The 15,113-nt window shown below is 43.7% G+C and overlaps 1 protein-coding gene across 2 annotated transcripts in view; it reads left to right on the top strand.

The window, feature by feature from the left end:
- acaca (acetyl-CoA carboxylase alpha) overlaps positions 1–15,113 on the top strand; it is a 363,222-nt gene that overhangs the window by 21,999 nt on the left and 326,110 nt on the right. For both annotated transcript variants that reach the window (XM_072469570.1, XM_072469569.1), the window contains exons 3-8: positions 3,943–4,075; positions 5,114–5,252; positions 6,006–6,115; positions 6,331–6,412; positions 8,421–8,519; positions 11,851–11,957. In XM_072469570.1, the coding sequence (XP_072325671.1) occupies positions 3,943–4,075; positions 5,114–5,252; positions 6,006–6,115; positions 6,331–6,412; positions 8,421–8,519; positions 11,851–11,957 (670 nt within the window). The remainder of the gene's footprint in view (positions 1–3,942; positions 4,076–5,113; positions 5,253–6,005; positions 6,116–6,330; positions 6,413–8,420; positions 8,520–11,850; positions 11,958–15,113) is intronic.

Below are 15,113 nucleotides of genomic sequence, written 5' to 3'. Positions count from 1 at the left end.
ATCTGATGGGCGTACATCATAATCCAAATTTTCCATGTTTAATAAACGTTTTATCCTTGTTGCCAAAATAAATTAGCGGTCCGATGAATCTCTGTTCACGTTTTATAAAAATAAAATACAAGTCATGGTGTTTTGAGCTAGGGTTCCATTGTAGCATCTTCCTGTCCAGTTACAACATCAAATGGAATTGTAACACTCTTGACCAGGCTAATGCTGTACTGCAAGAAAAGGACCTATGGTGGTGGATATGGTAAGTGTCTATATTGGATGGGAGGTGAGAGTTTGAGCTTAGTGGAGCCCTGTTTGTGCTGTTTCTCCAGTTCCTACGACTTTACAGTTTTAAAAAAAAAAAAAAAAAATTTAAGAGTATCCAATTATTTTTTTCCAATTAAGGGGCAATTTAGCGTGGCCAATTCACCTAGCCTGCACATCTTTGGGTTGTGTGGGCGAAACCCACGCAAACACGGGGAGAATGTGCAAACTCCACACAGACAGTGACCCAGAGCCGGGTTCGAACCTGGGACCTCGGCGCTGTGAGGCAGCAGTGCTAACCTCTGTGACGCAGTGCTAACCTCTGTGTGAATATCAGCTTTTGGGCATGAGCGGGCTTGCTGCCCACATCTTTGTCCTGTGCTAAGCCCCCAAATCTCTCTTTTGGGGCTTTCCTCATTGATGTTCATTGACGTCCAATCCTTACCTTCATAGAAACAGTCTGCATCATTCTCTAGATTCCTGTCCTCTGTCCTGTGACTCGGAACCCCTGTGCAATCTTGCTCTTCATTTTTGGGCAGAGTCTTCAGCCAGGGCAACCCAATTCTTGAACTCTCACTTGAGCCCCGCACTCTCCTTGCCTTCTAACCTCTTCTAAAAATCCATGCATCCCATTAAGCTGTCAGTCATTCTCCTAACTCCCCCACAATTGTTCAGCATCCATTGCGTTTCTTCTCGGAAGCATTTTATAGAATCAGAATTTGCAGTGCAGAAGGAGGCCATTTGGCCCATCGAGTCTGCACCGGCTCTTACAAAGAGCACCCTACTCAAGACCACGTACCTACCCTATCCCCGTAAGCCCAACTTAACCTTTTTGGATACTAAGGGCAATTTAGCATGGCCAATCCACCTAACCTGCATATCTTTGGACTGTGGGAGGAAACTGGAGCCCCTGGAGGAAAACCACGCAGACACGGGGAGAATGTGCAGGCTCTGCACAGACAGTGACCCAGCCGGGAATCGAACCTGGGACCCTGGAGCTGTGATGCAACTGTGCTAACCACTATGCTACCGTGCTGCCCTTTAAAACTTTCTAAAATCTTTATAATTTTTAAAATTTTAAGATTTTAAAATCTTTTCTCTCATTAAAGAAATGAAGTACATGTTCAAGTTGAAGCTGTTGTACCATAAGTTTAGAATGCAATGCTCTCCTCCACTTCCTTACTGTTATTCCTGCAGTGTAATACTTTATTTCCCCTGTCTATTCCATCCAGAGAAATGACTAGTCTGACCCACTTGCTGGTTTGTACTGTTTTAAACTGGGACAAATCCAGGGACCTGCTTGAGGGTGGGGAATTTGTAATAGCATAAAGTAAGTCTCCAGTATAGCTTGACAGTTGGTTTGCACACATTTAATGTGTGCATTGTTTTATTTTTTTGTTGCAGGGGTGAGGGTCTGGGAGGAGTGGGTCTTTTAAATGTGAGCACCGTGACATTTTTTGTCAGTGCTATATAATTCATTTCAGCATCAACAGCCTCACTCCGCTCTGATCAGGCTGCAAAAGACTGCGTCATCATGCTCAGTGGTAGCTAATTCCTGTGTGAGTACGAGTATGAATGAGAGCCAGAGGATATGCATTGCTTGTTGAGATAGGACTGCTTGTCCAGGCATACATTCAGTGCAAGAGGGCTCTCTCGGCAAGAAGATAATCACTGCAGAATGTCGAACTACAACCAGTAAAACCTGCACGATTTTCCTGCTGAGTGGGACCCTCACTAATCATGGAGGATACTGGAGATGAGAGCCAGAGAATGATGTACTACTTGCTGCGGAGGTTAGTAGGAGGTATGTTGTGAAATAAAAATGTGAAGTGCAAGTCTGCCTGTTGCCTAATGAATGAAGTCCTAATTCTAGTAGGAGATTGTGTGGCTATTACTGCCAGTTTAAGTTTACCAGTAAGTGGGGCTGTGTCCCCAGTATGTTCGATCTCTGCAGCACCCAGTCTACAGTTAACAAAGTACCAAGGGTGCAGTGCCTCCCGATCAATCAGTTGTTTCTCAATTGATCAGTAATGTGTTTTTTTTTTTAAATGCACCTTTCTCCGCTCCTCTCCTGATGACACTGGTCTCCTTTTGGGATCTTGATCAAATGGCCTTACTACATGTAAGAGCCCAGGAAGGAAATGTCAGCAGACTATTTGACTGCAGAAGGCAGCCCAGTTGAGACTAATATTCCTGTCGATATGATGTCTGCCGAGCAGGCACTTGCCAGTCAAGATCACGGAGTGGCAATTTGGAATGGCAATCTTCACTGATTTATTATCCCTCTTCTTACCTTGAGTTATTTGAGTTAATTACGGCACCCTTGCTGCAACACTGATTTAAGATCAGCTAACGTAACACGAGCAGTGGTAGTATTTGGCTCTTTTCTGTTTCGCAATGCCATACTGGGTGATGAAGTTGGCCACATTGGCATGAAGCGGCGAGTCAGTGTCTTTATTCCAATGTGTGCAGCTCTTTTTTTTCAATTGATCCCTTATTTTTTTTTTCCAAGGACTACAGTCACCTAGCAGCAAAGGCCCTGTTTGGTTAAATAGAGACTGACCTGGAAAACACGTGTGTGGGGTACTCTCAATTGGGCTCAGTCATGATGCATTCTCATTTGAACAACACATGTCGATTCAGTAATTAAATAAAAGCAACATTCTGCAGATGCAGGAAATCTGAAAACCCCCCCCAGAAAATACTTCAGAAGAAGAGTCATATCGACTTGAAACCTTTTAAACTCTGCTTCTCTCTCCATGGATACTGCCAGAACTTCTGAGTTTTCCCAGCATTTTATTTGTGTCTAGTCATTGTCCATGCTATTGCATTCACAGGCTATTACATTCAGAGTGATAACCTGAGTGAGGCCCTGGCGGGCTCCACAGCAGCATGAACTTTAGGAGAGGAAATCTTCAGGGAAGGAAATATTTGTCACAATTTCAATATTTGCAAAAGCACAGTAACTGTTGCAAGGAAAATCCTGTTTGAACCAATATTTTTCTTTGTACTTTTCAAATTGATTTCTTACCAAGATGGTAATCTGTAAAATTGCTTTTTGTTGCATTTTGTGTAGACGTTTTGCAGAACGACTATTTACAGAGTGATTGAATGAAGCAAAGGCTCAAAGTCTTAGTCCTGGGGAATCCAGCCAACCCAATTATATACAGATGAAGCAAGATGGAATTGAGTTGCACTGTCGTTTATTTAAGAAATATTCTCAAACCACTTGTTTTTTGTTTATCACTGCATTATTGACTTGTCGCTATCTGGGTGCCAAGCCATCGATCCGGTAATATTTCCTCATCCTCCTGAGTGCTGTAGTTGCTGATGTCTTGCTGGCACAGAAGCACCCACTCAAAGTAACCACTATTCACACGCGAGTCTTGATGGTGAGTTGACATGCTGCTTCACCTGGGGCCATCTTACAGCTCAATGTCCACAAATGCACTTTCAGCAGAAGCCTCACCTATCAGATATATAAGGCTCTTCGAAACACATCACGCCCATTCTGGTGCCAGTGCAACCATCTCAGCTGGAGCTATCACTTCCAGCCCCCTTTTTCAGACCTTGATTTAATTTTTTTTTTTCACAAACGCTTGCCAGCTTCTTTCAAACGAAAGTTAGTCTCAGCTGCATTAGCTGAACAGTGCCAACCAATCAACTGAAAATTGTTCCTTTTCTACGCAGGCCAAGCATGTCAGGACTGCACTTGATGAGACAAGGAAGGGACAGGAAGAAGTTTGAGCTGCAGAGAGATTTCACTGTTGCATCACCAGCTGAGTTTGTAACTCGTTTTGGAGGCAATAAAGTTATTGAAAAGGTAAGCAAATATATTTCACCTTAGCTGGAAGAGGTGGGCTTGTTTCCCCCCCCCCCCCCGAGTATTGGGCCCAAATCTGGGTCCTTCACGCTTGAGAAGAATGCAAAGGCTTTAAGGAGGGTGCCGAAAAGATGCAGGAGAATTATTTCAGAAATGAGGGACTTCAGTTCCCTCGATAGACTGGAGGAGCTAGAGAAGAGGAAGCTGAGACAAGGGGTGGTCAGAGTCATGAGTGCTCTCGACAGATTAGTGAGACAAAAACTGTTCCCATTAGCAGAGGGGTCAAGAAATTGGGGGATACGGATTTTAAATGATTGGCAAAAGAGCGAAAGATGACATAAGTTAGGAATTGGGATGCGCTGCCTGAAAGGCTGTTGGAGGCACATTGGGCTATGGCTCTCAAAAGGGAATTGGATAATTTATCTGAAGAAAAAATAATGCAGGGCTGCAGGCTGAGGACCTGAGAGTGGAGCTATCTAAATTGCACGTGCCAAAAGCTGGAATGGACTCGACGGGCTGAATGGCCGTCTTCTGTGCTGCAATCATTTTATGGTTCTATTCTTTGCTATGGTTGCTCATCCATTGTGTTAACCTGATCAATGAGAAGGAAGCAGTGCCTGCTCTGAACAGATGTTTTAAAGATGGATGTTTTAGAAATTAAAGTGGTTGGATGGTGACTTAAGGGCAAGTAGAATGCAAAAGGCTATTAAGCCCCTGCAACTCATTCTTTCTCACACTCGTAGTCTCCTGTTTGCAGCGAGAAGTGATAATACGTAAATAACCTCTTTTTAAAAAAATTAAATTTGGAATACCCAATTCTTTTTTTGCAATTCAGCGTGGACAATCCACCTAACCTGCACATTTTTGGGTTGTGGGGTGAAACCCATGCCAACACAGGAAGAATGTGCAAACTCCACATGGACAGTGACCCGTGGGCAGGATCGAATCCAGGTCCTCAGCGCTGTGAGGCAGCAGTGCTAACCACTGTGCCACCGTGCCTCCCAGCTAGATAACTTTCTTTACTGTTTTGTCCAACAGGTTCTGATTGCCAACAATGGGATTGCAGCAGTGAAGTGCATGAGGTCCATACGACGCTGGTCTTATGAAATGTTCAGGAATGAGCGTGCAATTCGCTTTGTTGTCATGGTAACTCCAGAAGACTTGAAAGCTAATGCAGGTCAGTCATCTACAACAAAAACCTACATTTATATGACAGTTAGCGTAATAGATTGTCCTATACAGATGAGACATCAGGTTTAATTCCTTGTCTGTGCTGATTCTATAAAATTTCTAAATGAAATTGTTAATGGAGTTGGATAGGGAAAATAAAAATAAAAGAGAATTCGTAGCGCAGGTGTAGGTCATTTGGCCAACAGGTCTGTGTTGATCTTTCACACAAGCCTCCTCCCACTTTATTTTCATCAACTCTACATTTCAACAATATCATCTTGGGATTCTACTCCTGCCTGCTATTTAGTTAACCTCTGTTGGAATAAAATGTGCATGTGTAAGTTAGTGAGCTTCACTGCTTTGGCTCTCACACAATGAATGGCCAGTTGGGAAATCGACAACGGAATGGTGCCCATACAACTTTACACCTAACCAGAGTCCGAGGAAAGGGGAAGTAATTGCGGATAGGTGGGGAGAGGAGTGGTTAGTCAGTTCAGAATATAATGACCAGGATGGCAGGCTGCTGCCGGTCTCAGAAGTCATGCACGGTTAAGTGCTGCAAAAATAAGAAACCAATCAACAATCCTTTTAAAAAGACTCTGTTGTTGTTCACATTACCTTTAGGCCACATCCCTTATCCAGTACTGTTCTTTTGGCAGCGATATCATCTTGTGAATTCAGATCGTGACTGTGTGCCTCTTATCTTTAATGTTACCACCAATGACAGCTTGTGGTCTGAAATGTTACTTTTGCTTTGCAGAATACATTAAAATGGCAGACCACTATGTTCCAGTACCTGGAGGTCCAAATAATAATAACTATGCAAATGTTGAGCTGATACTGGACATAGCAAAGCGGATCCCAGTCCAGGTACTGTTAGAAAAATTACGCTTCTTGTTACTCTGTTGAAAACTGACAAACCTGTAATAAGGTCAGCCACAAGTGTAGGCTGTGTGTTGGTCTGTCATTGGGTTTAACCCTGCAGCTCCAGTTGTTTCCACCTTGGTACTTTGCTTTATAAAAAGTTTATAGTCAATCATGTAAAAAGAATGTATATAGATGTGTGATATCTCTTCCATTTTCAGGCGGTATGGGCAGGCTGGGGCCATGCCTCTGAAAATCCCAAACTACCGGAACTACTTCACAAACATGGCATTGCTTTCATGGGTAAGAAATGTTTGTTCTGACCAAGTGGAACACACTCCGTCTCCGGTTAAGGGACATTGCTCTTGTACAGCATCTCGAGTCCTCAGCATGTCAAGTGTTTTACAGCCAATGTTATTTGCAGGTAAATATGGCAGCAAATTTGCAGAGAAAATCCTACAACTGTAAATGACCAGTTAACCTGTTTTGGTTGAGGGATGAAAGTTGGCAGGACAACAAGTCTGTCTGCTCTTTTTCAAGAAAGTACCATGGTATTTTTTATGTGTCCACTCAAAAAGGAGCTTGGATTATGATTTAATCTAAAAGATGGCACCTCCAACAGTGGAGCTCACTGTCCTTACTGAAATGGCAACTTGTATTACATAAAGGAGTGGAACATGAACCTGCAAATTTCTGATTCAGAAGTGAGAGTGTTCTAACTTTTGAGTCTTTAATTCTTTCTTTAATATTTAATATCAACATTACTCCACCCATGTGCCAGAATGTTCCGTTATTTTCCCAGAGTACCAGCTGAGGCGAGAAAACTGGCATGCAGTTTGCAAACTGCACAGCTGGCTTTCCTTGGCACATTTTGCAGCACTCTGTGCCGAGGAATTCTCCTGGCGTGGCTCACGCCATCACGATGGTGGGGCCTAACGGAGACGGCAATGTGGCGAGCCCTGGCGCAAAATCGAGACATTTGTTTTGTGTTCCGTGACATCTTAGTCATTTAATTTCCCTTGTTCTCGAACCTCTGACCTCCTCTTTTGCCCCAACTGCCCCTCCGCCCCTCTTTCTACAGCATAAAACCCAACACATTTCTACTTCTGCCCAGTTCCGGAGAAAAGTCAGATGGACTTGAAACGATAATTCAGTTTCTCTCGCAACGGATGCTGTCAGACCTGCTTGAGTTTTTGCAGCATTTTCCGTTTTTATTTCAGATTGCCAGCATTTGCAATGTTTTGCTTTTATTATACAAGTGTTACAACTGGCATTCATGGCTAAGTTGATGCCACACATCAGGACTAGAGCACAAAAATCAAGGCTGACACCCAGTGCAGTATTGATGGAGTGCAGCACTGTTGGAGATGCCTTCTTTCAGATGAGAGGTTAAACGGAGGTCCCATCTGCTTGCTCGAGTGGATGTAAAAGATCCCATGACATGATTCGGAAGAAGCCAGGGAATTCATCCCCAGTATCCTGATCAATATTCACCCTTCAATCAACATCGCAGAAACCAATTTATCTGGTCATTATCATATTGCTGTGTGCATGTTGGCTGCCATATTTCCGACATTACAACAGTGATGCTCTATGCTTCAAGAAGCTTGTCATTGGCTGTGAAATGCTTTCAGACATGAGCTAGGTGTAAAATGCTTTCTTTACGTTTTAATTGCCCATGCTTGACCACATATCTTAGTTTCAGTTGATCTTGCTAGTGAGACTGGGCATCAGTACAACATTAAATTAATGTCTTAGTACTCCTAAATAAAAGGTATATTTCTGTAGCTCTCACTATAGAAGTTTGATACACCTGGTGTTGCCTTTGGCTCTATCACTAGTCAACCGCAGAAAGCAAGTTTGGTCTAAAGTGCTTTTTTACAAAATTTAGAGTACCCAATTCTTTTTTTTTTTCCAATTAAGGGGAAGTTTAGCGTAGCCAATCCACCTATCCTGCACATCTTTGGGTTGTGGGGATGAAACCCACGCAGACACTGGGAGAATATGCAAACTCCACACGAACAGTGACCCAGGGCCGGAATCAAATCCGGGTCCTCAGCGCCATGAGGCAGCAGTGTTAACCACTGTGCCACTACAGTGCTCTTTCATACAATATGATATTACTTGCACTTCCCTTAGCCCCTACTGTAATCAGTATAAAGTCTAGCACACCTTTCATTTGACATCAATAGCCTTTAATGCACTTTGCTGCTGTGAGGTTATCACTTGAGTAAAGGGGCTCTTTGGTGATATCACTTAATTATTTTCTGATGCTGTATAATTTGTTCAATGTACTTTTTCTCCTCTTCAGGTCCTCCAAGTCTAGCTATGTGGGCACTGGGTGATAAAATTGCCTCATCTATTGTAGCACAGACTGCAGGAATCCCCACTCTTCCCTGGAGTGGCAGTGGTAAGACCATGATCTCAGTAAACAAGCAATGTTTTCCTGACTTTAACTTCGATGGGGAATCTTTGTTATTGTGAAAGATTGGGGAACAATAGACTTCAGTGGCAAATCAATTTATGATAGGTGTTTGATTGTCGAGCCTGTATTTTGACTGAAGTCATGCAGATGTTGGGCAATAGTTTTAAGTTATATCTGTGGATATTAGGTATAAGTTTAAGTTTCAGTTTAATTTGCTTTTCTGTAATTGTGTGCTAAGAAAAAGGTTAAAACTTTAGTTTAGCTTCATATTAAATAAAGATGCCTGCCTGTTTATAGGTTTTAGTTTCACTTTAAACTTTGCATGCATTGTAATTAAGGGCTTTTGACATAAAAGCAATTACAGCCGTAAAAAAAAAACACTAAGTTGTTGCTTAGCAACCAGAAGCCCACACTGAAAAGTAGAAGTATTTGAGTTCAGATGGAACCAGGCATCTGAGAAGAAAGCAGCTCTCAAAGTAACCGCCAGTCCAGGCAGGACAATAGGGAAAGGGGCAGAAAGCAAGTCCCAGAAGCTAAAAAGTCCCACACAGACTGATGTTAAAGGGACAAGACTGTAAGCTGAACAAATTACTGTTCACTGAAGTTAGGGGCAGAGTGAGTCTCCAAGTTAAGGAGAGAGCTGCACGGTGCAGACCTGGAGAAGTTAGCTAGTTTAAAAACGAGGTATCCAATCCTAAGGTTGGTAATATCTTAACACAGCCTGTGAAGCAGTAGTGTTCTGTAGGAAGTTGCTGGGTACCTGTGTGGAAGCTTAAATTCACGTGGCAATCCAGGGTAGAGGAATACTGAAAGGAGAGAGTGAAATCCTGGTTGCGGATTCGTAGTGGAGGCATCAGAATGAATATTCAAAGCAGTGCGTTTTTTGAGGGCGGAGTTTGGAGACCTTTGTGTGGAAGTCGGGGTTTCATTGAGACCAGTTGGTTCACTCTGCTACAGGCAGGATTTGATGATAAATCCACATAAGTTGTTTTGGGTGGTGTCTGCCACTTAGTTTCAAAGTGTGGGGTGTCTGACCACATTTTGCTTATTGGTTTACAAAGACTGTGTGCTTAGAGCATTAGTGAGTAAGATAGATTTTGTAACTTGTGTTATCCTTAAAGATCTGTATATACCTGTAAAGAAATAGCTGGAGTGAAGGCATAGTCTATCATAGTTGATCTTTTCATGTTTAATAAATGCTCTACTCTTTTTTTGTTAATTGTTAATCAGTGACTGTGTTCATCCACATTTCAACAGAAAATAAAAGTTAGGATTTGTTGAGCCAAGTTCCATTCTGGGACCTGACTGTACAGTGGTAGCATAAACTGGGATCATAACACTAACCAGAAGATGGTTAGGGGCTGGTTTAGCACAGGGCTAAAGAGCTGGCTTTTAAAGCAGATAAGGCAGGCTAGCAGCACGGTTCAATTCCCGTACCAGCGCTGGAATGTGGCGACTATGGGCTTTTCACAGTAACTTCATTTGAAGCCTACTTGTGACAATAAGCGATTTTCATTTCATTTCATTTTTCATTTCAAGATGACAGGCTCAATTTCTGATCTATATGAATAATCTTGTAAAGATGAGGCAGCAGTTGAATCTCTACATTGGCCTTAATGTATCCAGGCTAAGTAGCGTGTACCTTGGGTTCCTCCCATTTATGGTGTGGGTGTTGTGTGAGGACATGATTGAACCTGTTTGTCGTGCCCTCTGCAGTCAGGTAGTCTACCAACATTTATTATCTGTCCTTACTTCAGTGAGGTACATGAGGGGTGTGGGTGCTTTAAATAAAAAAAGGAGACTAAATGATGGCAACTGAAATTAAAACTTTAAAGAAAATGCTAGTTGAGTTTTTATGAACAACTGCCATTATGGTAACTTTTTTCTTATTTCTTTCATGGGATGTGGGTGTTGCTGGCCGGGCCTTCCATCCCTAATTGTCCTTAAACATGCTAGGCCATTTCAGAGGACAGTTAAAGAATCAACCATATTGCTGTAGGTCTGAAGTCACATGAAGTCCAGACCAAGTAGGAATGGCAGATTTCCTCTCCTAAAGGGTCGATGGGTTTTTATGATGATTATCAATGGTTCCATACTCATCATTAGACTTTCAATTCCGTATTTCTATTGAATTCAAATTTCATCATCCTGCCCTGTTGGGATTTGAACCAAGGTCCCCATTACCCTGGGTCTCTGGATTACCAGTCCGTTGACAATATCACTCAGCCACTGCCAGCTCTGCAGGGCTACTGGGAGTAAAGTTTGAAAAGGCATTCATTTCCTCCAGTGAAGCTACTCTGATTCTAGAACATTGAATAGATCCTCTGGAATAATGCTGCAGTTTTTTCTTTGCACGCACGGTTTGCGGGTGGGAATTCAAAAAATGAACTTTGATGAAAGATGACTGCTGAGGATTTGTTCAAGTGGCAGTGACCGGATGTTCTTGCAGTTCAAGAGTAAAACTAAGTGTAAAAAAAGGAATTGAGGATTAAATGTGTGAGGCAAAGGGGACAAAGAAATTTAAGCCTCATGTACAGACTTAGAAACCACTCCTATACTCTGAAATGTAGAATGTATGTGTAAAATCCATTCATTTATAATGGGATCCACTTGAGTTTTAAGTTGATTATTTGTCTCCTGTATCTTCCACTGCCACGCCCACCCGATTTATTTTCTACTCCGTGATTCCCATTATGCCACGCATGAGGGTTTGAAGCAGCCTGGGTGCTGTTCCAATGCTGCTCTGAACTGACTGCCAAGAGGGACTTGTGTGGCCTGGTACAGACTCCATCTCCGATTGCCTCTCTATTCAACTCCCACCTGCCATCTCCCATCAGTGGGATGTGGGTGGGAAGCTCGGCAGAGAGGGCCATCAAACGTCTATTTTCGCCAATTAGCCCTACATGTTGTTGCTCCACTGTTATATTAGAAGAACACATCCGCAATGGTTTTCCATGTCAAGTGAAAGCTGTTAATGCCAGCTGATTAGAAGACTGTGTATTTCTCTGGTATTCCCTACCCAATTCCTCTCGAGGGGGCTGGTTTAGCACAGGGCTAAATCGCTGGCTTTGAAAGCAGACCAAGGCAGGCCAGCAGCACGGTTCAATTCCCGTACCAGTCTCCCCGAACAGGCGCCGGAATGTGGCGACTAGGGGCTTTTGACAGTAACTTCATTGAAGCCTACTTGTCACAATAAGCCATTATCGTTATCTAGCTCTGTTCTCGCTTCTCCCAACCCTAACCCATAACCAGATCCAAATTGTGTATTTTCTTGATATATTAAAGTGCAATTAAGTTGGCTAACTTTTATTTTTAGGGCTGACCGTTGAATGGACAGAAACTGAACCGTGGAAATTAATTGTGAGCGTTCCAGCTGAGCTGTATGAGAAAGGCTGCATTGTGGATGTGGAGAGCGGTATGAAGGTGAGGGGGAAAGCAGTCCTTTACATGTTCATCCACTGCCTTTGTAGTCTGGTAATAAGTGAAGAAGCAAGAACTTGCATTTGTGTTAGTTCTGCATCATGCTTTCAGAGTGTCCCAAAGCAGTTCCCAACCAGTAAAATACTTCTGAAGTGCAGTCACGGCCACAAGGTAAACAGGGCAGCATTTTGTACACTATACAGATCCACAAACAGCATTATTTCTGTGAAATCTCTCATCCCCACCCGAGACCACTGGGGAGAATTGGTGGAGGCAGTATGTAGATTCTGTCCCTGGAACCACGAGTAAAAAGGCCTGTAAAGGTTGGTTTGAATTGCAATTGCTTGCTGATTTCTATCCTGCTTTTATGTCGTATGGCACCAGAATTTCACAGCACCAGCAGCGAGGGATAGTCTCACTTAAAGCTTCAATCAATGCTGAATGTTTGAATCCTTTGAAAATTCCTGATAAACAGCCACCATTTGGGAACATTCTTGTTGAGTGAGAATTGCTTCCTGGTGGAACATACAAACATATGAATCAGAGCAGGAGTAGGCCATTCGGTCCCTTGAGCCTTCTCCACCATTCCGTGAGATCAATGCCAATCCGATTGTGGCCTCAATTCCACATTCCAGCCGACTCACTTGAGTCAAGAAATCATATCTATTGGGCGGCACGGTAGCACAGTGGTTACCACTGTGGCTTCAGAGCTCCAGGGTCCCAGGTGCGATTCCCGGCTTGGATCACTGTCTGTGCGGAGTCTGCACATTTTCCCCGTGCCTGCGTGGGTTTCCTCCGGGTGTTCCGGTTTCCTCCCACAGTCCAAAGATGTGCACGTTAGGTGGATTGGCCATGCTAAATTGCCCTTGGTGTCCTAAAAGATTAGGAGGGTTTACTGGGATGGGGTAGAGCTTGTATGCTTAGGTGGGGTGGTCTTTCCAAGGGTTGGTGCAGACTCGCTGGGCCGAATGGCCCCTTTCTGCACTGTAAATTCTATGTTCTATGTATTTTTGCCTTAAATATTCAATGGGGCTGCACAGTGGCGTAGTGATTAGCACTGCTGCCTCATGGCGCTGAGGACCTGGGTTCAATCCCGGCCCCGGGTCACTGTCCGTGCGGAGTTGGCACATTCTCCCTGTGTCTGTGTGGGCCTCATCCCCACAATCCAAAGACGTGCAAGCTCGGTGGATTGGCCATGCTAAATTGCCCCTTAATTGGAAAGAAAAAGATTTGGGTACTTAAAAAAATCAATGACCCCACCTCCACCACTCTCTGGGGAACAAAGACTAATCCTCATCTCCATTTTAATGGGAGACAAATTCTTTTTAAACTGTGTTCCCTGGTTCTAGTCTCTCCCACACGGGGGGACCTTTATGCATCCACCTAGTTAAGTACCCTCAGGCTCTTGTGTTTGAATAAGATCACCCCTCATTTTTCTGAACTTCAATGGACACAGGCCCAGCCTGTTCAATCTTTCCTCATAAGATTCACCTCCCACCCCCAGCCCAATTACCCGTTGAGTGAACCTTCTCTGAACTGCTAAGGCATTTATATTTTCTTTAAGGAGACCAAAAAAGGGAATAGTGTAGATGGGCTTTAGAGTGGTTTCACAGGTCGGCGCAACATCGAGGGCCGAAGGGCCTGTACTGCGCTGTTATGTTCTATGTTCAAAATTGTATTCCAAAAGTGGCCGCACCAACTCAGTGCAACTTAGCAAAACTTCCCGACTTTTATATTCCATTCCCCTTGCAGTAAACAACACTTCACTTGCTGTACATGTGTACTACCCTTTTGTGAGATGCCCAGATCCCTTTTTGCTCAGAGTTCTGCAACCTCTCCATTTAAATAACATACAGCTTTTCTATTCCTGCCGACGTGAGCAAGTTCACATTTTCCCACATTATACTCAATAGACTCAAAACAGACAGAGCATGAGTCAGCTCTGTGATGACAAAATCTTTATTTTGATATACTTTTCATTCCCTGGGCCGTAGTCGGGTATCTGCTGCCAGGTCTTTGCCAAAGCCATTCTGAACCAGTCGGAGCAGAGCTCCCAAGCAGTCTGGGAATGCCTGTTCCTCTTCCCAGCACCTCCCCATCATAGATTCATAGAATAGAATCCTTTGTGATGAGGCTGCGAAGAATTCAGCAACTGAAAGGAATTGAGCATGAGCACTTGTGTGTCCTTTTCTACCCTCCAATCAATTTTGCATAGGAAGTATCTCTATCAGTGCATCTTCTCGTACGCAAACTATCAAGTAACTTCTGGACTTTGCTTGCCTGGACTCCCGATCTCCAAGTTTGGATGACAATTAATCGATGCACCATGCTGATTCCAGTCTACCTACATCAATGTCATCCCAGTATTGACCCTCTGACTAACTCTGGATTCCTTCTTATTGTATCCTTTCTGAGGAGTCTTGACAGGGTGGATTTGTAGAGGGTGTGATCTTGTCAGATCACCTAGAACTAGGGATCACTGTTGGATGGACCTCATTATTTTTCTAGTGTAAATAATTGGCTTTACTATGAGGAAGGACATCACAGCCATGGACAGGTACTAAATAATACAAATCTAAGAGATATGGGTGGCATTTCACCCTGACTGGTTTAATCTATACGCGAAAACTCTTGAGCTAACTTGGTGCCACTAGTGCACCTGAGGCTGGGAAATGGGCCTGTAATGCCAGCGTGCTAGTCCAAAAATGAAAACCAGGGAGTGGGATTCTGCGCAGCTGGCCAATGGGGTCGCTGTTGCTAAACCCGGGGGCATGCGTGCTTTGCCGGCGGACCGGAAGATCCCGCTGACGGAGAATTCCACTGAAGGAGTTCCTGCAGGAGCATGCTGGGCATGCACAGAAGCCTGGTGTGCATTGAACCAGGACCAGCAGAATTGTCGCCCATTGAATTTTCCTGCTCCTTTCAGCTCCTAAGCAAGATACAGGCATTATCATAGATTATCATAGAATCATTCGGCCCATCGAGTCTGCACTGGCTCTTGGAAAGAGCACCCTACACAAGGTCAACACCTCCACCCTATCCCCATAACCCAGTAACCCCACCCAACACTAAGGGCAATTTTGGACACTAAGGGCAATTTAGCATGGCCAATCCACCTAACCTGCACATCTTTGGACTGTGGGAGGAAACCGGAGCACC

Source organism: Scyliorhinus torazame, chromosome 12, assembly GCF_047496885.1.
Source record: "Scyliorhinus torazame isolate Kashiwa2021f chromosome 12, sScyTor2.1, whole genome shotgun sequence".
In the NCBI taxonomy this organism is placed as follows: domain Eukaryota; kingdom Metazoa; phylum Chordata; class Chondrichthyes; order Carcharhiniformes; family Scyliorhinidae; genus Scyliorhinus; species Scyliorhinus torazame.
The sequence above is the reverse complement of the archived record's forward strand: the minus strand, read 5'-3'. Positions and strand labels throughout refer to the sequence as shown.